This window comes from Eumetopias jubatus, unplaced genomic scaffold (genome assembly GCF_037043125.1).
Source record: "Eumetopias jubatus isolate StellerSeaLion01/CBP00866 unplaced genomic scaffold, mEumJub1_p1.0 scaffold_1, whole genome shotgun sequence".
Classification (NCBI taxonomy): domain Eukaryota; kingdom Metazoa; phylum Chordata; class Mammalia; order Carnivora; family Otariidae; genus Eumetopias; species Eumetopias jubatus.
The window spans coordinates 104,424,845-104,448,715 of NW_028274807.1; the positions used below are offsets into that span (position 1 = coordinate 104,424,845).

Sequence of the window (23,871 nt, forward strand, 5' to 3'; positions counted from 1 at the left end):
ATGAGCAAACTGGAAAGAAAATTAACAATCTCACATTATCATTAAAAAGAACAAAACAAGGAATAAACTTAACTAAGGAGGTAAAAATCTTGTATACACACACTCAACAGGAAAACGTGGCTGAAAAAAATTAAAGATGACACAGTAGAAAAATATCCCATGTTCATGACATGGGAAGACTTAATATTTATTGTTAAAATGTCATTACTACCAAAGCTATCAACAGATGCAATGCAAATACTATCAAAATCTCAAAGGCCTTTTTCACAGAATAGGAAAATTCTAAAATTGATTTTGACTCTCAAAGGACCCCAAATACCCAAAACAATCTACCAAAAGAACAAAGCTGAAGGCCTCACACTTGTGATTTCAAAATATATTACAAGCTATAGTAATCAAAGGATTGGTATTGGCATACAGACAGAAATATAAACTAATGGAAAAGAAGAGAGTCCAGAAATAAACTCTTGTGTATATGGTCAAATGATTTTCACAATGTCTACACAATGGGAAAATTAGAGTCTTTTCAATAAATGTTGGGAAAAACCATATCCCCATACAAAATAATGAAGATAAACACTTAACTTATACCACATACAAAAATTAACTCAAAATGAGGACAAGACGGATGCCTGGGTGGCTCAGTTGGTTAAGTGTCTGCCTTCAGATCAGGTCACAATCTCGGGGTCCTGGGATGGAGCCCCACATCGGGCTCCCTACTCAGTGGGGAGTCTGCTTCTCCCTCTCCCACTCCCCCTGCTTGTGCTCTCTGTCTCTCTCTCAAGAATAAATAAAATCTTTAAAAAAAAAAAATGAGAAGAGAGAGAAGGGGCTAAGAAATTTATTTTAAAAAAACAATAGCTGACAACTTTCCTACTCTGGGGAAGGGAAAAGATATTCGGGTCTGGGAAATAGAGAGCCCCCCAAAAAATTAAGACAAGGAGGTCTACATCAAGACAACAATAATTAAAACGATACAAAGTAGTGATAAACAGAGAACTGTAAAAGCAGCAAGAGAAAAGAAAAAAGTTACATACAAGGAAAACCCCGTAAGGCTATCAGCTGATTTTTCAGCAGTAACACTGCAGGCCAGAAGTGAGTGGCAATGATATATTCAAGTGTTGAAAGAAAAAAAACTGAATCCAAAAATACTCTACCTGGCAAGATTATCATTCAGAATAGGAGAGATAATGAATTTCCCAAACAAAAGTCAAAGTTCATTACCATTAAACCAGCCTATAAGAAACATTAAAGGAAATTCTTTGAGTGGAAAGACAAAGCAATCATCAAGAATAAGAAAATTAAGAAAGAAAAAATTTCATAGGTAAATACAAACATAATGAAAGTAGATTAACCACTTATAAATCAGTATGGAGGTTAAAACACAAAAGCAATAAAATCAATTATATCTGTAAAAATCAACCAAGAGACTGACAAAATAAAAGGATGTACAGTGGGATGCCTGGGTGGCTCAGTTGGTTAAGGGACTGCCTTCGGCTCAGGTCGTGATCCCAGGGTCCTGGGATTGAGCCCTGCATCAGGCTCCCTGCTCAGCGGGAAGCCTGCTTCTCCCTTTCCCACTCCCCCTGCTTGTGTTCCCTCTCTCGCTGTATGTCTCTCTCTCTCTGTCAAATAAATAAATAAATAAATAATCTAATACACACTGTTACTCTCTAACCTCTTTAAAAAAAGGGGGGGGGGGCACCTGGGTGGCTCAGTCAGTTAAGCGGCTGCCTTTGGCTCAGGTCGTGATCCCAGCGTCCTGGGATCGAGACCCGCATTAGGCTCCCTGCTCAGTGGGGAACCTGCTTCTCCCTCTCCCTCTGCCTGCCGCTCCCCCTGCTTGTGCTCTCTCTCACTCTCTCTCTGTGTGTCAAATAAATAAATAAAAAGTCTTTAAAAAAAAAAAAGGATGTACAGTACAATATCATATACATAAAACATGGGGGGAGGGGAATAAAAATTTAGTGCTTTTAGAATGGGTTCAAACTTAAGTGACCATCAACTTAATATAAACTTCTATATGCATAAGATATATATGAACCTCATGTTGACCACAAAACACCTATAACAGATACACAAAAAAATCCAGAGAAAGCAGTCCAGGCAGAACACTAAAGAAAATCATCAAATTACAAAAAAAGAGAGCAAGAGAAGGAGAAAGGAACCTAGAGGAACTACAAAAACAACCATAAAACAAGGAACAAAATGGCAATAAGTACATACCTATCAATAATTACTTTAAATGTAAATGGACTAAATGCTCCAATCAAAGACACAAAGTGACAGAAGAGATAAACTGCAAGGGATTACGCTAAGTGAAATACGTCAAGCAGAGAAAAACTATTATCTTATGGTTTCACTCATATGTGGAACATAAGGAATAGCTCAGAGGACCACAGCGGAAGGGAGGGAAAACTGAATGGGAAGAAATCAGAGAGGGAGACAAACCATGAGAGACTCTGGACTCAGGGAAACAAACAGGGTTACAGAAGGGAAGGGACTGGGGGGATGGAGTAACCAGGTGATGGGTATTAAGGAGGCCACGTGTTGTGATGAGCACTGTTATATACAACTAATGAATCGCTGAACCCATTACTTCAAAAACTAATGATGTACTATATGTTGGCTAATTGAACATAATAAAAAATTTTAAGAAAGTAAGACCCATCAACACGCTGCCTACAAGAGACTCACTTCAGAACTAAAGACCCATGCAGATTGAAGATGAGGGGAGAGAAAGCCATTTACCATGCAAATGGGAGCAAAAGGAAAGCTGGGGTAACAGTATTAACTTCAGACAAATTAGACTTTAAAACAATAATGTAGCAAGAGACAAAGAAGAACACTACAAAATGATAAAGGGAACAATCCAAGAAGAAGACATACCAATTGTAAATATTTATGTACCCAACATAAAAAAGAACCGAAATACATAAAGCAACTATTAACAGATGAGGGAAGAAATTGACAGTAATGCAATAATTGCAGGGGACTTTAACACCTACTTATATCAATGGATAGATCATCCAGACAGAAAATCAACAAGAAAACAGTGGCTATGAATGACATATCAGACCAGATGGACCTAACATATAGCCAGAACACTCCATCCAAAAACAGTAGAATACACATTCTTTTCAAGTACCCATGGCACATTTTCCAGAACAGATGACATTTTAGGTCACAAAACAAGTCTGAATAAATTCAAAAAGACTGAAATCATAAAATGCATCTTTTCAAACCACAACAGTATGAAACTAGAAATCAATCACAAATGAAAACTATAAAACACTGATGAAAGACACTGAAGATGACACAAACGAATGGAAAGATATTCCATGCTCATGAACTGAAAGAACAAATATTGTTAAACTGTCCATACTAACCAAAGCAATCTACAGATTTAATGCAGCTCCTATCAAAATACCAACAACATTTTTCACAGAACTAGAAAACAAACAATCCTAAAATTTGTATGGAACCACAGTCAACCCTAAAGAGCCAAAGGAATCTTGAGGGGAAAAAAAGAAGAAAAAAAAAAAAAAAAGCTGGAGTTATCACAATCCCTGATTTCAAGATACATGACAAAACTATAACAATTAAAACAGTATGGTACTAGCACAAAAAAGATATATAGGTCAATGGAACAGAATAGAGCCCAGAAATAAACCCATGATTATATGATTTCGTCTATGACAAAGGAGGCAACATATAATGGGGAAAAGCAGTCTTTCCAACAAATGGTGTTGGGAAAACTAGACAGCTACATGCAAAAAAATGAAACTGGACCACCTTCTTACCTATCCACAAAAATAAAATGTATTGAAGACCTAAATGTGAGGGGTGCCTGGGTGGCTCAGTCGTTAAGCATCTGCCTTCGGGTCAGGTCGTCCTGGGATCGAGCCCCACATCGGGCTCCCTGCTCTGCCAGGAAGCCTGCTTCCCCCTCTCCAACTCCCCCTACTTGTGTTCCCTCTCTCGCTGTGTCTCTTTATGTCAAATAAATGAAATCTTTAAAAAAAAAAAAAGACCTAAATGTGAGACCTGAAACCATAAAACTCCTAGAAAACAGGCAATAATTGGACATCAGCCTTAGCAATAGTTTTCTAGATATGTCTCCTGAGGGAAGGGAAACAAAAGCAAAAATAGACTTTGGGGACTACACCAAAATAAAAAGCTTTTGCACTGTGAAGGAAACCATCAACAAAAGGGTAAACTACTGAAATAATATATTTGATAAGAGGTAATATTCAAAATCTATAAAGAACTTCTACAACCCAACACCAAAACACACACACACACACACACACACACAATCCAATTAATAAATGGGCAGAGGACTTATCTAAGTTTTCTAAAAAAGATGACATCCAGATGACCAACAGACAAATGAAAAAGTGCTCAACTTATCATCAAAGAAATGCAAATCAAAACCACATTAAGATATCACCTCATACCTGTCAGAATGGCTAGAATCAGAAAGACAAGAAATAAGTGTTGGCAAGGATGTAGAGAAAAGGAAACCCTCATGCACTACTCGTGGGAATGAAAACTTGTGCAGTCACAATGGAAAACAGTATGCAGTTTCCTCAAAAAATTAAAAATAGGGCACCTGGGTGGCTCAGTTGGTTAAGCGACTGCCTTCGGCTCAGGTCATGGTCCTGGAGTCCCAGGATCGAGTCCCACATCGGGCTCCCTGCTCAGCAGGGAGTCTGCTTCTCCCTCTGACCCTCCCCCCCTCATGCTCTCTCTCATTCTCTCAAATAAATAAATAAAATCTTTAAAAAAAAATTAAAAATACTGTATGTATACATATATGTACGTGTACACACACACACACACACACACACACACACACACACAAATAGAATATTACTCAGCCATAAAAAAGAATGAAATCTTCAATAAATCATGGAACACTACATCAAAAACTAAAGATGTAATGTATAGTGATTGACATAATAATAAAAAAATAAAATAAAATAAAAAAGAATGAAATCTTGCCATTTGCAACACCTAGAGGGTGAAATAAGTCAGTCAAAGACAAATACCGTATGATTTCACTTGTATGTGGAATCTAAAAAACAGAACAAATGAGTAAACATAAAAAGCAGAAATAGACCCATAAATACAGAGAACTGAGGGTTGCCAGAGGGGAGGGGGTTGAGGGATGGGCAAAATGGGTGAAAAGGAGTGGGAGTGGGAGTCTTCCAGTTTTGGAATAAATATTTCATGGGGATGAAAGGTATAGCATAGGGAATATAGTCAAGAGTGTTATAAGAGTGCTGTACAGTGACAGGTGATAGCTACACTTGTGGTGAGCTTAGCATAACATATAAATTTGTTATAAATTTGTCTAATCATTATGTTGTACAAACTAATGTAACATTGTAAAAAAAAAAACACACACAGGGGCACCTGGGTGGCGCCACTCAGTTGGTTGAGGGTCTGCCTTTGGCTCAGGTCATGATCTCAGGGTCCTGGGATTGACCCCCGTGTTGGGCTCCCTGCTCGGTAGGAAGCCTGCTTCTCCCTGCTTGTGTGCTCTCTCTCTCAAATAAATAAATTTTTTAAGAAAAATTGTTTAATCATTATAAAAAAATCTTTACAACACACACACACACACACACACACACACACACACACGCTTTGTAAAAGAAAGGGCACAATAATGCTGAGCTAAAAAAAAAGAAGAAATGAGCAAGATTTATATGAGAAAAACTTTAAAACACTCCTGAATCACAAAAAAACTTGCCTAGAACAAATGAAAAACCATCCCTCTGCTCTAAAACAACTCAACATGATAAAGATGTCAGTTCTCCGGGAGCCTGGGTGGCTCAGACGTTAGGCGTCTGCCTTCAGCTCAGGTCACGATCCCAGGGTCCTGGGACTGAGCCCCACATCGGGCTCCCTGTTCGGCGGGAAGCCTGCTTCTCCCTCTCCCACTCCCCCTGCTTGTGTTCCCTCTCTTGCTGTGTCTCTCTCCGGCTCCTGGGTGGCTCAGTTGGTTAAGTGACCAACTCCTGTTTTTGCTCAGGTCATGATCTCAAGAGTCATGAGATCGAGCCCCAGGTTGGGCTCCGCAATGCGTGTGGAGCCTGCCTGGGATTCTCTCTTTCCCTCTGCCCCTTCCCCAACTCTCTTAAAAAAAATAAAATAAATAAAATAAAATACAGACACACACAGAGTATGAAGTTTCTATAATTAGAAGTGTGGTACTACTGCATAAATGAAAAGCAGACCAGTAGAATACGCATAGTCAAGAAAAAGACCCAAGTAGTAATGGAATTTACTGTATCAATAAAGGGGGACATCATAAATCACTGGGGCAAAGATGGACTTTTTTAATAAATGGTGATGTGATAAACAACCAACTGAAAAAGGAAAACAATAATCCATACCTCATATCATTGACAAGAATAAATCCACATATATGAAAGACATATTATGTAAAAAAATGAAATAAACAGGTACGCTAAAAAGACACATCAGTGAATTCCTCTTTATCTGGGTGTAAGGAAAGAATTTCTCTATATTCTGAATGTAAGGAATGTAAGGAAAGATGTATTGAGTGATAAATTTGACCACGTAAAAAAGCTTGTGCAGAGCCAAAAAATAGCATGAACAAAGACAAAAGACAACTGAAAAACTAAGAGAAAATATTTGCCATTTGTATTACAGCTAAAGGGTTAATCTACCTAGTAACTCTTAAAAATTAAAGAAAAAAAGTACCAAAAACCCAAAAGACGTGAAGTGAAAATTCACACACAAAAACGACAGAAAAATGGCCCCCAAACATATAAAAAGATGTTCAGCCTCACTTATGATAAAAAGAAATGAAAACCAAAACTACATTACAAAACCATTTTTCATCTATCAGATTGGCAAACATTTAAATAGGACAACACATTCTATTGATGAGGCTGTGAGGAAACAGGACTCATACAGTACTGATAGGAATTTGGCAATTTCTAACAAAACTACAAATTTATTTACCTTTTCCTATAGCAATCCTATTTCTAGGAGTTTACCCTGAAAAGATACCTCCAACAATACAAAAATACTCATGTACAAGGTTACCCATGGCAGCTTTTTAGTAACTACAGAGTATAGGAAGTATCCTTAGTGTCCATAGCTAGGAGAAAGGTTAAACTAATTAGGATACAGCTACACAAGGAGAAACTAAGCAGCCATTAAAAAAAAAAAAAATGAGAACGATTACTATTAATGGACATGGAATCCTTTCCAAGATATATTAGTAAACAAAAAGAGCAAAGTACAAAAGAATGTCTACAGTATGCCATGGATATAATACTGCTTTGTTTAAAAACAAACAGAGGAAAGCTAAAACACAAATAGGATTAGTTACCAATGGAGTGCTTAGGAATAAGATAAAAGGAGAAAGGGGAGTGCTATTTCTCTGGTAAACCTTTCTAGTATAGTGCTGTGTGTTGGAACCATATTAATGTTTCACCTACTAAAATAAAGGGAGGAGGGGTGCCTGGCTGGCTCAGTCAGGAGAGCATGCAACTCTTGGTCTCAGGATGGTGAGTTTGAGCCCCATGTTGGGTACAGAGATTAATAAAAATAAATAAATAAACTTAAAAAAATAAAAAATAAAAAATAAAGGGGGGACAAACTAAAGTTTTAAATTTAGGGGGATAAAAAAAGTTAAGATGAAATATAAACAAAAACAAACAAACCTAACTCTTTGAAGAAACTAACCATAATGAAGTGAGGAAGAGAACATACCCCCACAGTAAAGATAAAAAGCATAAAAAATTATTGACTCTAGGAGCGCCTGGGTGGCGCAGTTAAACATCCAACTCTTGTTTCGGCGCAGAGCCGATGTGCGCTCCATGCTCAGCAGGGAGTCTGCTTGAGATCTCTCTCTCCTTCTCCCTCTGCCCTTCAGGCTTGTGGGAGCACACGCTCTTGCTCTCTTTCTCTCCCTATAAAAATAAATACATAAATCTTTAAAAAAAAAATTACTGACTCTTGTTTGTGTTTGTTTTTTTACGGGGGTATATATCAGCAATTCTGAAACTATTCTGTGTACTCTAGAATGAAGAAATAAGTAAATATACTGTGGATAACAGGAGCAGATTCCTCACTGTCGCAAAAGGAACTGATATATATCACAACTTGAATACTCTGAGAACGTAAAAATTATATTAAAATTGTATTAAAATCTGTAATCACCTAATTATAACTTATCCCTGGAAACTGCAGCAAACTTCACACATTTGACTTCCCTCCTGCCATCCCCCAGAACATGTTTTATCTTTCAATTACTTTTTACATATGTAACAAGGTTTTTGGAAGTTTTGACTTACCACAACAGAAATCACTCATTTCTATTAAAAAGCAGAGATCATTAACAACACACCTTCAGATTTAGAATCATATAGTACTTTTTTCTTTGAAAAACTCACTACTTTCATCTTCTCTGTTTAGACAGGCTTGGGGTGCCTGGGTGGCTCAGTTGTTAAGCATCTGCCTTCGGCACAGGTCATGATCCCAGGGTCCTGAGATCGAGCCCCACATAGGGCTCCCTGCTCCTCGGGCTTTCTGCTCTGCGGGAAGCCTGCTTTTCTCCCTCTCCCACTCCCCCTGCTTGTGCCCTCTCTCGCTGTGTCTCTCTCTGTCAAATAAATAAATAAAATCTTAAATAAATAAATAAATAAATAATAGCCTTGGTTAACTCAAGGAATGAGTTGTTCAATTTTCTTGTTACACCAAGATTAAACTCATTTAGTTCAAGCATTTTGAAGAATAAATTCCTAAAATATATTTTCCAAAACAATATATATAGGACATGAATAATGTGTATTTTCAAAATTTAAGACTTTTCAGTGACTCCAGATTAGTTATTGTAGTTAAATGCCAAAGTGTCGAAGCAAGAGATTGATTAGAAGTTGCTGTTTTGAATAAACCTCTGAACTTGTTTTCTAATATACAAAATAAAGGTATTCCTGTACATGACATCTTGACAGAGTTACAAAACTCAAATTACTAAATGCGTATGTGCTAGATAGTTTGTGGTTAACTAGACATCACTGCTACTCTTTTTAAGGTCTTCTTTGCATTGCAAAGGAAAAGAAATTAACATTTCCCTTTGGAGACAGTTGTAAGTAGATAACTGGGCAGAAAAACAGCTTCCAGGTGAGTATCTTGAGAACCACCCACTTCAGTGCTACAAACTGAGAGTACTTAAAACTTCCCAGTGACTTCTGAGCAAACAACCAGCTGCCATGCTTCAAGTTAAAATAATCAGTGACAGCTTCCCTAATTCCCTGAGCCCTTCCAATGGTTACAAAAGTTCCCTCCGTTAAGACCCTGATGCTTGGAATGAAACTATAAATGACTGATACATGTGAATATATGGGAGTATATGTGAAAATACTTTATAAACTAAAAAACACCATAAAAAGCATGAATTATTATTTTTGTTCCCACTGATGGAAACTTCAATTGAAGTTATTTTCTGGTAATCAGCCTTTTTGTAGATAAATCAATACATCCAAAATAAAGCTTTCCTTCTACAAATCAATAGAACAATAAAACATTTTCTTGCTACAAAACCAAGTGCTCTACCTAACTTCATTTCCCCAGTTAAACATTCACTCAAATCAAGGCATGTTCACCAGGCAAGGCATTTTGCTAGGTAATAAGAGGATCCCCCTGCAAGAACTTATAATATATGAGAATAACAAAAGTATTCAATATTTAATAGTATTCAAAATATAACTGTTAAAAATCAGGAACCACATCTGATGGGGGGGTCAAAAAAGGAAGGATGAAATCTGACTTGGGAGTGAAAAATCAAAAAAGGATTGAGAAAGAACTAAAGGTTAAATAGAACTAAACTTTAAAGAATAGGAAGGCTTCACAAAGTACAGATACTGCAAGAAGGGGGAAGAAAGAGCATGCTCAAAGAAACAAAGCTAGCAACTTGGGGACCTGAATGGAAAAAAAAGGCATGTAACACCAGAGTGGCTTAGCCATGGAGTATGACAAATGACAGGAGGCTGAGGCCAAATATTATTTACAAGGCCAGAATGCTAAACATTTGAACTTTACTGCTATTATCCAACTTCAGATTCACACAATGATTTATAAAATTTTGTGCCCTAAATAACAAAACTAGGCTGCTAATATACCCCCACAAGTAGAGCCTAATAGTAGTATGAAGAACTAAGCAGAGAAAAGAAACTGATCTGCCTAAAATGCTTTTCATCCTAACATTCTTCTGCTCAAAAACCTTCAATAATCTCTGAATGCCTCCTTTTATCAAGTCCATCAATACCATAGTCCCCATCCTATTCAACCAAATTTTCTACCATTGCCCAAATGTACAACTGACTCCAGATAGGCTATTTTCTCTATTACTGACCCTTGAGCACAGCAAAAAAACACAGGTGGAGTATTAGTCTGTGTATTAGTCTGTTCTGGCTGCAATAACAAAATACTGCAGACCGGACAGCTAAAACAACAGAAATGTATTTCTCATGGTTCTGGAGGCTGTAAGTCCAAAGTGAAGATGCCAGCTGATTGGATTCCTGGTAAGGGCTGCCTTCCCGGCTGAAAAGATGGTAAATATCCACCCTTTCACTGTGTCTTCACATGGCCTTTCCTTTGAGTGCATACTCATACAGAGAGAAAGTCTCTCTCTTCCTCTTCTAAGGCCACCAGCCCTAGAGGATCAAAGCTCCACCCTATGACCTCATTTAACCTTAACCTTAAATACCTCCAATAACGACCCTATCTTCAAATATTGTTACATTGGGGGTTCGAACTTCAACATACGAATTTATGGGGGACACAAACTCATTCCATAACACACCAAGGCAAGATCTTGAAAGGTTTTACAGCTTCTTTGCTTACATTCCTCAACAATTACCTCCATCATGTGAAAAAGCCCAGTCCGGCCTAACGGAGGATGAGAAGCCAATGAGGATGAGTGACCCCAGATGAGACTAGCAAAAGAACTGCCAGCTGAACCCAGTCAAAATCATAAAATCATGAGAACTTAAGTGATTGTTGCTTTAGATCACTAAGTTTGGAAATAGTCTGTTACAAAGCAATAAATATCTGAGATGGCATACCTTCTTGTTCTGCTTTTTGACCTAGATCTCTGAACTCTATAGGATTTCCCTCGACCCCTTGAACGACTTCGACTTCGTTTTCTTCTAGAGCCATAAGAAGAGCTACTGCTTGATCGATGCCTGCGTCTGAAATAAAATATAATCAAGTGTCATTGCTACAAAAAAAATTTTTACGGGCGTCTGGGTGGCTCAGTCGGTTATGTGTCTGCCTTCGGCTCGGGTCACGATCTCAGGGTCCTGGGATCAAGCCCCACATTGGGATCCCTGCTCAGCGGGGAATCTGCTTCTCCCTCTGCCCCTCACCCTGCTCGTGTTCTCCCTGTTTCACTCTCTCTCAAATAAATAAAATCTTTAAAAAAAAATTTTTTATAACCATTAAAGAGAAATCATCTAGATTCTAAAGAATTATCTCATTTTTACTATTTCTAAATCCTTCCTAGAAGCAAATAGAGATAAAATGTTACTCCTGTTGAGAAGTCAGATGATTGATTCCTAATTTAGTGATTGGATCAGCTACTAATAAAGACATTAGGGGTGCTCAGTAGTATACAATCCTTCCAAATATTATCAGATAATATGTTACAAGAACTATACCAGTTTACACCTACAAAGAATAGACAAAGGAAGAAGACACTAGACCCATGGATTGGGCCTGGCAAAAAGGAAAACCTTTGGGGGAGGGAAGGGCTGTACCAAATGGGTGAAGGGGAAAGGGAGATACAGGTCTCCAGTCATGAAATGAGTAAAACGTAGGAACAAAAAGCAGAGCATAAGGAATACAGTCAATGATACTGTAATGGCAATGTAATGGGACAGATGGGAGCTATACTTGTGAACATAGCATAATATATAAATTTGTCAAATCGCTAAATTGTAAACCTGAAACTAATATAACATACCCAAATGAAAAAGTAAAAATTAAAAAACAAACAAAAAAAACTTTTAGGTTGGGACTTAACCCTCATAAATATATAACTACTAAAACAAAAATGTTTTACCCAGAAAAATTAAAAGTACAAAAACATATGAACTCCAAAGAATGTTACTCTCATTACTATGTAAGTGAAAATTATGAAAATCACCTTCTATCATATGAATGAGAGCGAGGCTGAAGATCTCTGGACCAAGATCTTGACTTTGACCTTGATTTCCTTCCACCTTTCTTTCGGCTATATGTTCTACTATCTGAAGAACTACTTGAAGATGACCGTCTACGGTGTTTCTTTTTTCTCTTGCTTCTGCTTTCTTCTTCAGTATCTGATGACCGGCGTCCCATTTCTCTAAGTTCAAATTCAAAGAAAATTAGTTCTAGCACAATGGCACAATGGATGAATTTTAACATAATTTTTGTAGAACTCTATAAAAATTTAAAAGGTCTCATTTAAAGTAAAGCTTTAAATGTACTTGGCTTATTGACAAGACATGAGAAATTGCTGTAGTATAGTCTTCTAGGACTATCAATTGTTTTTATAATTTATGAACAGTTTAAATTTGTCCATAATTTTTCCAAATATCTCTCAAAAGAGTTAATCCTGAGAACACCTCATAATAATTTTCTTGTAAGTTGCACTTATCATTAATTATATAATACTTGGTTTAGGGATCAACCACTAATCCTTCGTTTCCACATTCCTTAAATATAAAAAGTATTTTACTATCTTTTAGAATTACATTTTTCTAACTAAAAATTCTAAATTTTTAAATCGATAAAACCTCATTAGGCATCAACAAAGTGCAAACTGAAACAATGCACTATCACCATTTCACTGGTGAAATCTGAGGGAGGGAAGAAATGTTCACTACAGTACTAAAGTTGGGAGCACCTGGGTGGCTCAGTCCGTAAAGCGTCTCATCTGCCTTTGGCTCAGGTCATGATCCCAGGGTTCTGGGATTGAGCCCTGCATCAGGCTCCCTGCTCAGCGGGGAGTCTGCTTCTCCCTTTCCCACTCCCCCTGCTTGTGCTCTCTCTGTCAAATAAATAAATAAAATCTTTAAAAAAAAATTATTAATAAAGTACTAAAGTTGAAGTCAGTAAATTCTGCACACTGCTAGTTCACAAAAATGAGTCATAAAAATGTTGATTTTTTTTGACAAAGCAATCCTACTTCTAAGAATCTATCTGCAGTTTTTCTTAAAAGGAAACTATATTCATGAAACTATTCATTATAACATTATTAAAACCATATCCACAGAGACTACAATTTACAAAAATATGCACCTATGAGGGGCACCTGGGTGGCTCAGTAGGTTAAGTGTCTAACTCTTGATTTCAGCTCAGATCACGATTCAGGGTTGTGAGATCAAGCCCCGTGTCAGGCTCTGTGCTAGGGGTGGAGCCTGCTTAAGATGCTCTCTGTCCCTCTCCCCGTCCCTCCCCCCCAATATATATATATGTATATGTATGTGTGTACATATGAGTAACAGCAAAATTGAAAATAATTGATAATTTTTTTAAGATTTTATTTATTTAATTGAGAGAGAGAGTGAGAACGCAAGTGGAGGGGAGGAGCAGAGGGAGAGGAAGAGGGAGAAGCAGACTCCCCACTGAGCAGGGAGCCCAACATGGGGCTGGATTCTAGGACCCTGGCATCATGACCTAAGCCAAAGGCAGACTCTTAACCGACTGAGCCACCAACTCTCAACCAACTACCCCCAAAATAACTGATAATATTAAAGTGATGAAACTGGGTAATTTTTTTATTTTACACAATTTTCTATATGGCTATGGCAACGTTTGTATATTTATTATACAAAAGGAAAAAACATACATAAAAATAACTCAAGGTTTTTATACCTAAGAATTAACTTATTTTATAAGCAGCTTACTTGTCTTACTTCAAAGTTAGCCTTCAGAGACTTATACACAATCTCACTTATTTTACCAAAGTAGTTATTAGCTATCTTTCAATGTCACATAAAAGCAAGATCCATCTTATGTAATGTTTAACATAAACAGTTAATGGATCAGATAAATAAAAATCTCATGCTTCCCTTTAATTTTTTTATTATGTTATGTTAATGACCATACATCATTAGTTTTTGATGTAGTGTTCCATGATTCATTGTTTGCATATAACACCCAGCGCTCCATGCAGAATGTGCCCTCTTTAATACCCATCACCAGGCTAACCCATCCCCCCACCCCCTCCCCTCTAGAACCCTCAGTTTGTTTTTCAGAGTCTATAGTCTCTCATGGTTCGTCTCCCCCTTTAATATTTATTCAAAATAAGTTAATACCATTGCTATAAACAAAGCAATGTGTTCAATTACAGCTTTGTTTTCAGAATTGTCAGAGGAGCCATCCCCTCCTTGACTCTAATACAATACGACTTGAAAATTGCTGTCAGGATTAAATTCAAAATTCTAAGCTATTTACCTAGAACCAGAATTAGACTTTAAATATAGTTCTGAACCTTCAAGATGTTCACAGTTCTAACATTTTACAGTTAACAAAATATTGGAAACACTTGGTTTTGAAACTTTCAGTAAATCACTAGTGTATCTAAGCCAGTTTCCTCACTGAAAAATGAAATTGCACTAGTTAAAAGATCATGATGACCTGGGCGCCTGGGTGGCTCAGTTGGTTAAGCGACTGCCTTCGGCTCAGGTCATGATCCTGGAGTCCCGGGATCGAGTCCCACATCCGGCTCCCTGCTCAGCTGGGAGTCTGCTTCTCCCTCTGACCCTCCTCCCTCTCGTGCTCTCTATCTCTCTCATTCTCTCTCTCTCAAATAAATAAAATCTTTAAAAAAAAAAAGATCATGATGACCCTTTCCAGCTTCAAAATACTATGATTATGAAATTATACATATATAGACAATATAAATGTACATATATACATATTTAAATATTCACACATATATATGATATATAACATCTGTGTGTATGTATATTTCCATTAAAGAATGTGTACATAATTGAATTATAACAATCACCTAAGTTTTCCTATTTCCTGGCTTTTCCTTCCTTTCTTGTTTTCATCTTTAGACAGTTATGAATTTTCTTAACCAACAAATAACCATTTAAGATGAGTTTTTATTATAATCTTATTATCTGGTTAAAAAATACTAAAATGAGAGTGAAAGGATAAAAAAGTATAAATTCACAAGAATTAAGAGACTAAAAGAGAAAACAACAGTAACAGTAGACAAGATATGTCAATAAATTTTTAGCAAATGAAAACCAGATGGCGGATTTGGAGCTAAGAAAGTTGAATATCACACAACTGCAGAGAATTCCAACAAGTGAAAAGCCAATTCACACAGCAAAAATCAGAAAGGCTCAGGAATTTGAGACACCAGATACCACAGCAGGCACAACAGGTCATGAGACTAAAACACAGAGAATGAGTTGAAAATCTGTAAAAGAAGTAATCTCCCAAGCCCCCTCCCCCACCCAAACCAGAGAAGTGACTACTCCTCCCCAATCCCAGCAGGAAAGGTGGGGTTTTTTAAGAAAATAATGAAACAATGAAGCACAGGTCCAGGGGCACATAAAAGAGGGCAGAAAGATGCTAAACTAAAAGTTAAAGGAAAGTGAAGGTCTTCAATCTAATGGTAAATACTGCAGCACTCCGTGAGCTTGGATCCAAGAATTCTGGCAGAGGATTCTTTGCAAAACCTGAACAGTAGCTGAAAAAAGGTATATAAATATTTGAAGGTCCCCCCCCCCAAAAAAGGCCAGGCCCTTATCCAATCACCCTATAACCATGCCCACCAGTTACCAAACCCAAACCTTAAACAGTAAACTTTTCTCAATAAGCTTTTTAAACTTTTTAGCGATTATACAACAAAAGATAACTAGTCACGTGATGAAAGCCTTTATCATAAGAGACAGAAACCAAAACAGAAAGAAAAAAAGCAACTTGCAATAAACAAGGAACAAGCAGAAAAAAATTAATGTTACTATCCTCAGAAACAGAAGATGATCCAGCAAACAAGAACAGGAGGAACACCCAAAGAACAGGAAAGCTTTAAACAAATGATAATTTGTAATAAAAAATACAATGGGGTTAGAAGATAAGGTCAAAGGACTCACAGAAAGTAGAAAGAAAAAGATAAAAAAGAGGAGGCAAAAGAGGATCAATCCAGAAAGTCCAATATCCAATCGATATGCATTCCATAAAAAAAGAACACAGAAAAGAGATAAAGAAAAATACCCAAAGAACAATTCAAAAGAATTTCTAGAACTGAAAGATATTGATTGCTTTAAATCCCCAGGACAATGAATTAATAAAAGATATACACCAGGGGCACCTGGGTGGCTTAGTCGGTGAGGTGGCCAGCTTTTGGTTTCAGCTCAGGATCTCAGGGGCTCAGGGTCTCAGGTTCCTGGGACTGAGGTCCCCTCCCCACCTAAAGTTCCATACTCAGTGGGGAGTCTGAGGATTCTCTCTCTCCCTCTACCCTTCCCCCACTCACATGCGAGCTCTCTAAAATAAATAAATCTTTAAGAAAAAAAATAGACATATACCACACATATCTCCAAAAAATTCAGACAACATCCATATATAAATCCTAGAAACTTCTTAAGAGAAAAAAATGGGGTAATCACAAAAGGCTTCTCAACAGCAACAAAAAAATGGGGTAATCACAAAAGCCTTCTCAACAGCAACACAGAAAACAAAGAGACTTGCCTTCACATATCTAAGTGAAAATGACTTTCAACCTCTCAATATCCAGCCCACTCACTGATCTAATAAGAGATCAGAATAAAGACATGTTCGGGGCGCCTGGGTGGCTCAGTCGTTAAGTGTCTGCCTTCTGCTCAGGTCATGATCCCAGGGTCCTGGGATCAAGCCCCACATCGGGCTCCCGGCTCAGCGGGAAGCCTGCTTCTCCCTTTTCCACTCCCCCTGCTTGTGTTCCCTCTCTCGCTGTGTCTCTCTCTGTCAAATAAATAAATAAAATCTTTTTAAAAAAGAATAAAGGCACGTTCAAATATGCAATCTCAAAATTATACCTTGCACTCACCGTTTCTTAGGAAGCTACTAGAGGATGTGCTCCACCAAAAGGAGAGAGTAAACCAACAAAGATGATCCAGAGTCAGAAAATCTAATACTAGAGATAGGTATAAAGTCTCAGGATGATAGCAGACCTAGGTATAAGACATACATCAGGGAACAAGAGACAAAAATCCTTGCCCTCTAGCTTGTGCTAGAAGTGTAACAGAAATTCTCAAAATGGGGTCCATAGACCCCTGAGGGTCCTTCTAAAACCCTTTCAGGCGATCTAAGAGGTCAAAACTATCTTCACTCTAACACTGAAACACGATTTACCTTTTCCCTGTGTTGACTTTTGTACTGATGATGTAAATAAAAGCAATAGCAGGCAAAACAGCAGGTGCCTTAACAGGAATCAAGGCAACGGCACCAAACTTCACTAGTATCATTATATTCTTCAAGGCAACACACAGTTTAAAAGAAATTTTTTTAAGCCAGTTTCACTTAAGAATGTCCTTGATAAAACAATAAAAATCATTAATTGCATTAAATTTCAACCCTTGAGCACACATCTTTTTAATATCCTGTGTGATGAAATGGGAACTACACTTACCCGCTACTGCATACTAAAGAATAATGGTTATTTTGAGAAAAAGTGTTTATACAAATGAATTTCAAATTGAACTAGCTTTTATCATGAAACACTATTTTTAAAGAACTATGACTATTCAGACTTGGGTATTAGGCAGACATTTGCCCAAAACTGAATGAAAAGAGTCTTTCATTTCAAGGAAAACTGACATTATTTGTTGCCAATGATAAAATTTGAGCTCTCAAGCAAAAGTGAGAATTTAGGATAACTTGTATCCACCACGAGAGTGGCTTCCCAGTCAGTACTTGAAGATTTCTCTGTTGAGATCAGTGGTGATATTAAGAGATGTGAATTTTTTTTAATTACATAATAAAGACTGTCAAAATTTAGAAGGTATGCATAACTCAGTGAACCACTGTTCTCCCATAGGCCAATTCAGGATCTCACAGAATCATGCATGGGTAAAAAAAAAAATTCACTCACAGTGCAAGACAAACCTACATATTTTAATGTGATAGACTATGAAGTCACTGACATGGTTTCAAATACCAGATTACAACCAACTTTTAAGAAACTACTACTTGAGGGGCACCTAGGTGGCTCAGTCAGCTAAGCGTCTGCCTTTGTTCGGCTCAGGTCATGATCCCAGGGTCCTGAGATTGAGTCCCGCATCAGGCCTGCTCCTCCCTCTGCCTCTCTCTCTCTGTCTCTCATGAATAAATAATAAAATCTTAAAAAAAAAAGAAAGAAAGAAAGAAAGAAAGAAAGAAAGAGAAAGAAAGAAACAAACTACTACTTGTCAAGTTTTGGTGTAGTATCAAAGAAGTAATTATGTGCAAAGGCTATTAAAATACTTCTTTTTCCAATACCATATCTTTGTGAATCAGATCTTCTTTATATATTTCAATCAAAATAACTCATCACGATGGATTGCACGCAGGAGGAGATATAAGAATCCAATTGTCTTCTATTAAGCCAGACATTAGAGAGTTGCAAAAGTGGAAAATAATGCCACTTTTCTCACTAAGTTTGTTTTGGAAATGTAGTTATTTTTCATATCAAATGTGTTATTTATGTTACCATGTAATGGGCTTATTATTTTTAAGTGGATTAATAAATATTTTAAAATTTGCTCATTTAATTACTAGTAGGGCAATATTTATAGATAGAGTCCACGTAGATAAAAGTTCTTGGGGTCCACAATAATTTTTAAGAGTGTAAAGGAATCCAAAACTAGAAAGTTTGAAAACCACTGCTCTAAGGTATCTACAGTTATTTCCACTCTCCTTTCTTGCCCAGCTTATTAAGTCCCTATATAAAGCATAAAGAATTAGAAAGAAAAGGACACAGATCTTATTATGTATCTTGTTGAATGGAGAAAAAAAGAGAATAGGAGGTGGGTATAAATCTTCCTGTTTTAATTTCAAACAACATAATTCACCCATAATCGAAGAATGATTACATTTAACCCAGAAAAGTTAATGGTAGATACAAAACCCTTCCTTAGAGACACTAAGTAAAAAAAAAAGTTTAAAATCCATGTCACCAAACTGTATTTTCAAGTAATATATTTACACTTCAGAAAAATTACTCTGAAGTATAATCAATCTTAAGAGACTGCAAAAGCCCACTACATTTCTTTATTATAGTTAACTTCAAATACTTATTCAGAAAACTGAACAAAAGCAAATGAGAGGTGGATCCAAAAATTGTCTTTTGGGGGTGCCTGGATGGCTCAGTCATTAAGCATCTGCCTTCAGGTCAGGTCATGACCCCAGGGTCCTGGGATGGAGGCCTGCATCAGGCTCCCTGCTCTGCGGCAAGCCTGCTTCTCCCTCTCCCACTCCCCCAGGATAAGGGCAATAATGAACTGAGCAGAGATTTTTAGGAGCCCCACAAGCTAACAATTTTTCAATCTACCTGTAAACAGAAAATGCAACTACAGGTACAGAACTCTTAAAGCTCTTGGTTTTCTGTCCTCACTCTGTCTTCTAGTACTCCCTGATTACAGTCTCATGGTTGCAAACCTCACCTAAATACTCCCACTACAAAACTGAAACCAGGACAGGTAACAACTACAGCAGAACATCCATTTACAAAAACATCTCATTGTAAAGTTTAAGTGACTGACTGAAGACATGAAGCCAAGATGTGGTTATTCAAAAGAAAGCTCAAAGGCATACACAAGTAGTTCCTCTGCTTAACAAGAAGCAGTTAGCCTTTTTCAGAAAACGGGCAGTTAGAGAGAACAAAGATTCCTAGAGAACATGACAGTTTATAATTATTTCTCCACTATTCATTCATTAGTATATCAAACTATACTTTTTAAATCTTGGACACATGGCTTAAAAAAAAGAACAGTCATGTCAATGGGAAATCCACCTCAAAGAGGTAAAGTAAAAGTGAGGTTAATACCATTTTAGCATAGGAAGAAATCCACAAATAAGTACAAAACCATGCAAAAGCAGAGAAAGATCTGTGGTAAAATTCTAATTTAAGGTAACACAGCAAAATTCAAAAGAGATACAGAATTCTCAAAAACACTCCTCCTATCATAACTAAAAATTTGTAGACTAGCATCTTTTTTTAAAAAGCATTATCAGTCGTAAGAATTTCTCCCCAATGGTTTGAAAATGAAAGCAGAAAATATATCTATATATCTACTGTAACAAAGTCATTACAGAAGTTTTCCAACTCATAACACAACTCTCTGCTAAGACTGGTGGAATCGGTAAGGCCAATTAATAGGTACCAGCTGCCTTTATTTTTTTTTTCTATTTCAAACATTTTTAGCTCTTACTTAAGAACGTAACAACTCTAAGGCTAGAAGGGATACACAGTTTCCCCACAAGGTTGCACCTGTCATATCTGTTCAAATCCTTAAACCTGAGAATTCTGCATATCCTCTTCACTTAGAGCTTTTATGTCTACGTTCAAAGATGACAGCTGGAATACTTTTTTGTAACGCAAAAGATACTAAATTTATGTAAATACCCAGTACCTAGTTAGTTGAAACTCTAATAGGTTGGTGCTAATTCTGAAAACGCAGTAACAAAAAAATTTAGGTTTCCAGTGTACATTTAAATATATATAACCCCTGAGGTAGAAATTATGTTAAGGTTGACCTAGAATCATGAGTCAGCAACATGTATAAATAGTGCATTATAACCTCTCACCAAAGTAAACAGAGTTTAAGGGTCGCCATGTGCTCTTAAGGTAGCCCCTAAGGGTAGTAATATGACCACAAGGCCACAAATTCTGAAGTCAAGGAAATGGGGAGCGTTTAGTGCGAGTATATTTATACGTTCAGGAAGTTAGAAAATCTATCTCACCCAGCACCACCTATCTCTCAGCAAGAGTGCGAGCCAGGAAGGGGGATAGGGAGTGAAAGAGGTGGATCTCAAGCACCGACAGCAGAGTGAGTGGGGTAGAATGCACCAGGCTGCAGCCTCCCTCTTGCTCCACCCTACCTATAGCTAGTGACGAAGCACCAACCACGTACTGCAAGATGAGCACAGAAACTCAAAAGCAGTGATCGAGGACCAGGGACTGGGGATGCGGATGGAGGTGTGGGTTGTGTAGGGAACGAAGAGCTAGTTAACTCTCCCTCACCACCACCACCAGACAGAAGGCCTAGCTTGAGGCCTGCGACCGCGCACTACTCTACAGCAACCCACCACCCGAAGGCCCCAGGTCGGACTTCAGGGGTCAGAAAGCGCCAGGTGCGGGGCGCATGCGTACTGCGCCGCTCCGCACGCCTCGCGGCCACCACCCCCCACCCCCTCCAACCGCACTCCACGCCGCCTTCCCGGCGGACTTCGCCAGGCCCCGCGCTGCCTCTCGCCGGAGCAGGGCCTCGGAACCTTGCGCCCGCAGGCGCCGCCTCCCGGGCTCCAGATACCGGCATCACCTGGGTCGCGGCCTTCGGCCTCACGCCTCCCGTGGACTTGCAAGCGCCACAGACCAAGAAACGTTCCTTCAAATCTGGGCGCCGCTGCCGTTCTCCGAACTTGCTTCAGTTTAAGCTCACCGCCTTCCTGGTTCCAGCGCCAGGCAGCGTCAGCCGAGCTTCCGAGTGCATCGATAGAGGCTGCCAGGAGTTAGAGGAGTGCCGAAGGAGTAGATTGTCACGCCGCCAATTTTTTGTTTGGTGTTGGGTTTGCGTGCTTGCTTATTTGATTTTCTTGTTCCCAAAAAGCAATAAAGGTGGAGACTGAAAAGTGTTATTGCCTTAGTAATCGTCGCTATCGTCTTAGATAATCAGTAAACAAATCTGCATCGTAGGAAGTTATGTTTAAGACACCACACGTAGCAAAATTGGTTATCTCACTCAGGGAGGAGGAAACCAGCCCAACGATAATAAATCATGGGACTGTGTCTATATAGAGTCGTGTGTGATTAAACTCTAATGATTTATTTGCAAAAATGCATTAAAATCGGTGTTTCTTCTACCCTGAAGGTGAAGGCATTCACAGGTTGGGTGCAAATTAGTTTCCCACATTAAAGTTAACTGGTTGGTGGAGGAAGGGGAGAAGGCTGCCTGGGGCAGGGGGACGAGGTTTCTTCTGAAAGAGAAATTCAATAAATAGGTTTTTTGTTATTTAAACCAATAGAAATTACAGCGATTCAGCATTTTCTGTAACTCATACTACATTATTTACCTGTAAGAAAAGGAAAGGAGGTGAATAAACTCTTGGCCTTGGTTTGGATCGACTGTGAGAACCAGCTCATTCACAACAACTGATATGATATCCAAGCTAGTTTTGCGCTGACGGTTTGAGAGGGTGAAAATCACCTCCACAAATATATTGCTCATAAATGACTGTACCTTGGGGCACCTGGGTGGCTCAGTCGTTAATTGTCTGCGTTCGGCTCAGGTCATGATCCCAGGGTTCTGGGATCCAGCCCCGCATCGGGCTCCCTGCTCGGCGGGAAGCCTGCTTCTCCCTCTCCCACTCCCCCTGCTTGTGTTCCTGCTCTCACTGTCTCTCTCTCTCTCTCTCTCTGTGTCAAATAAATAAATAAAATCTTTAAATAAATAAATAAATAAGAATATGCCTAAAAAATAAATAAATAAAATAAATGTACCTTAAATAACCAGTTTCGAGGGACCATTTTAAAATTTAACTACTACACTACATGTTTATTTTAAATAATTCAAGAGCTGGGGGGCCTGATGGGGTCCTGAATTTTATTGGAACTCCTGTATCTGTCTGCAGGCTGTCAACTAAACGTTATTCAATGTTTTTTTTTACCTAAACTACATTTTGAAATACCCTGTCTCAAGAAAATATTTTTTATCTAATGAAACATCATTAGAACTTCATGAGCATTTATTAGTATATGATTTTAAAAAAACCTTGTTGATGTTGTTTTTAACTAAACTTCCCTTGGGCCAGTGGGAATCTGGTGAGACACTGAAGATTTCTCACAGCCCCATCTGATATTAACACCACTATTCCTAAATATATACAAAAAGCCAATATGCCAGGAAAATCTATGGGAAAATCAATTTGGTGTGAATTACACGATGATTGTGTCTGAGCCTTCCCTGATCACCCTTAAAATGGTGATCTTTCCCTCAAGCTCAGTAGTAGATGGAATTTAAAAAGTAGCTAGTGAGTCTCCTGATCCCTTGCCAGACTTCTAACTGTGGTTATGTTGGAGCTGTTTGTAAATACGTTTTTAACACCTCAGTTTCAGAGCTCTTTGAGCACCACATCCATTTAGCTGACCCCGTTCCTGGTCATTCTGCTAAATAACCTGAAAAATGGATTTTCACAAAGGATTAAAGATTTATGGTTATTCCTCTCTGATAATATCAGAATTGAAGTGGTTACAAGTAGTAAACCAAGACTAAGTATAAAATCATGTTTCTAAATTCATATAACTTTGGAAAATGTGAGTATTTGAGTCTCTTTTGCAGTGTGATAAAATAGAAGCAAGCACTCATGTAATTCATTAATACCTAAAAGCTATTGCTACTGGAAACTTAAAGATTTTAATTATTTCTCCTAAATGCAGCAATAAATGTTTTAAGAAGAACAAAGGATAATTTCAGAATTCAAAAGAAAAAAAGGCAAAGTAATATTCTAAAAAGTATGATTTTCATTTTCCTTAAATTCACTAAATGTGAACATTTTCATCTGAAGAGTAGTAAAGTATGACAAAGATACATACAGCCTCTATTTGTATATATTCTAGAACCATTAATACATTGTTATAAT

The 23,871-nt window shown here is 37.9% G+C and overlaps 1 protein-coding gene across 1 annotated transcript in view; it reads right to left on the reverse strand.

Annotated features, from left to right (window-relative positions):
• The window catches only part of RSRC1 (arginine and serine rich coiled-coil 1), a 429,365-nt gene that overhangs the window by 403,129 nt on the left and 2,365 nt on the right, over positions 1 to 23,871 (reverse strand). Inside the window, exons 2-3 of the mRNA XM_088023061.1 lie at positions 12,194 to 12,391; positions 11,112 to 11,237 (exon numbers count right to left, since the gene is read on the reverse strand). Coding sequence (XP_087879187.1) covers positions 11,112 to 11,237; positions 12,194 to 12,391 — 324 coding nt within the window. The remainder of the gene's footprint in view (positions 1 to 11,111; positions 11,238 to 12,193; positions 12,392 to 23,871) is intronic.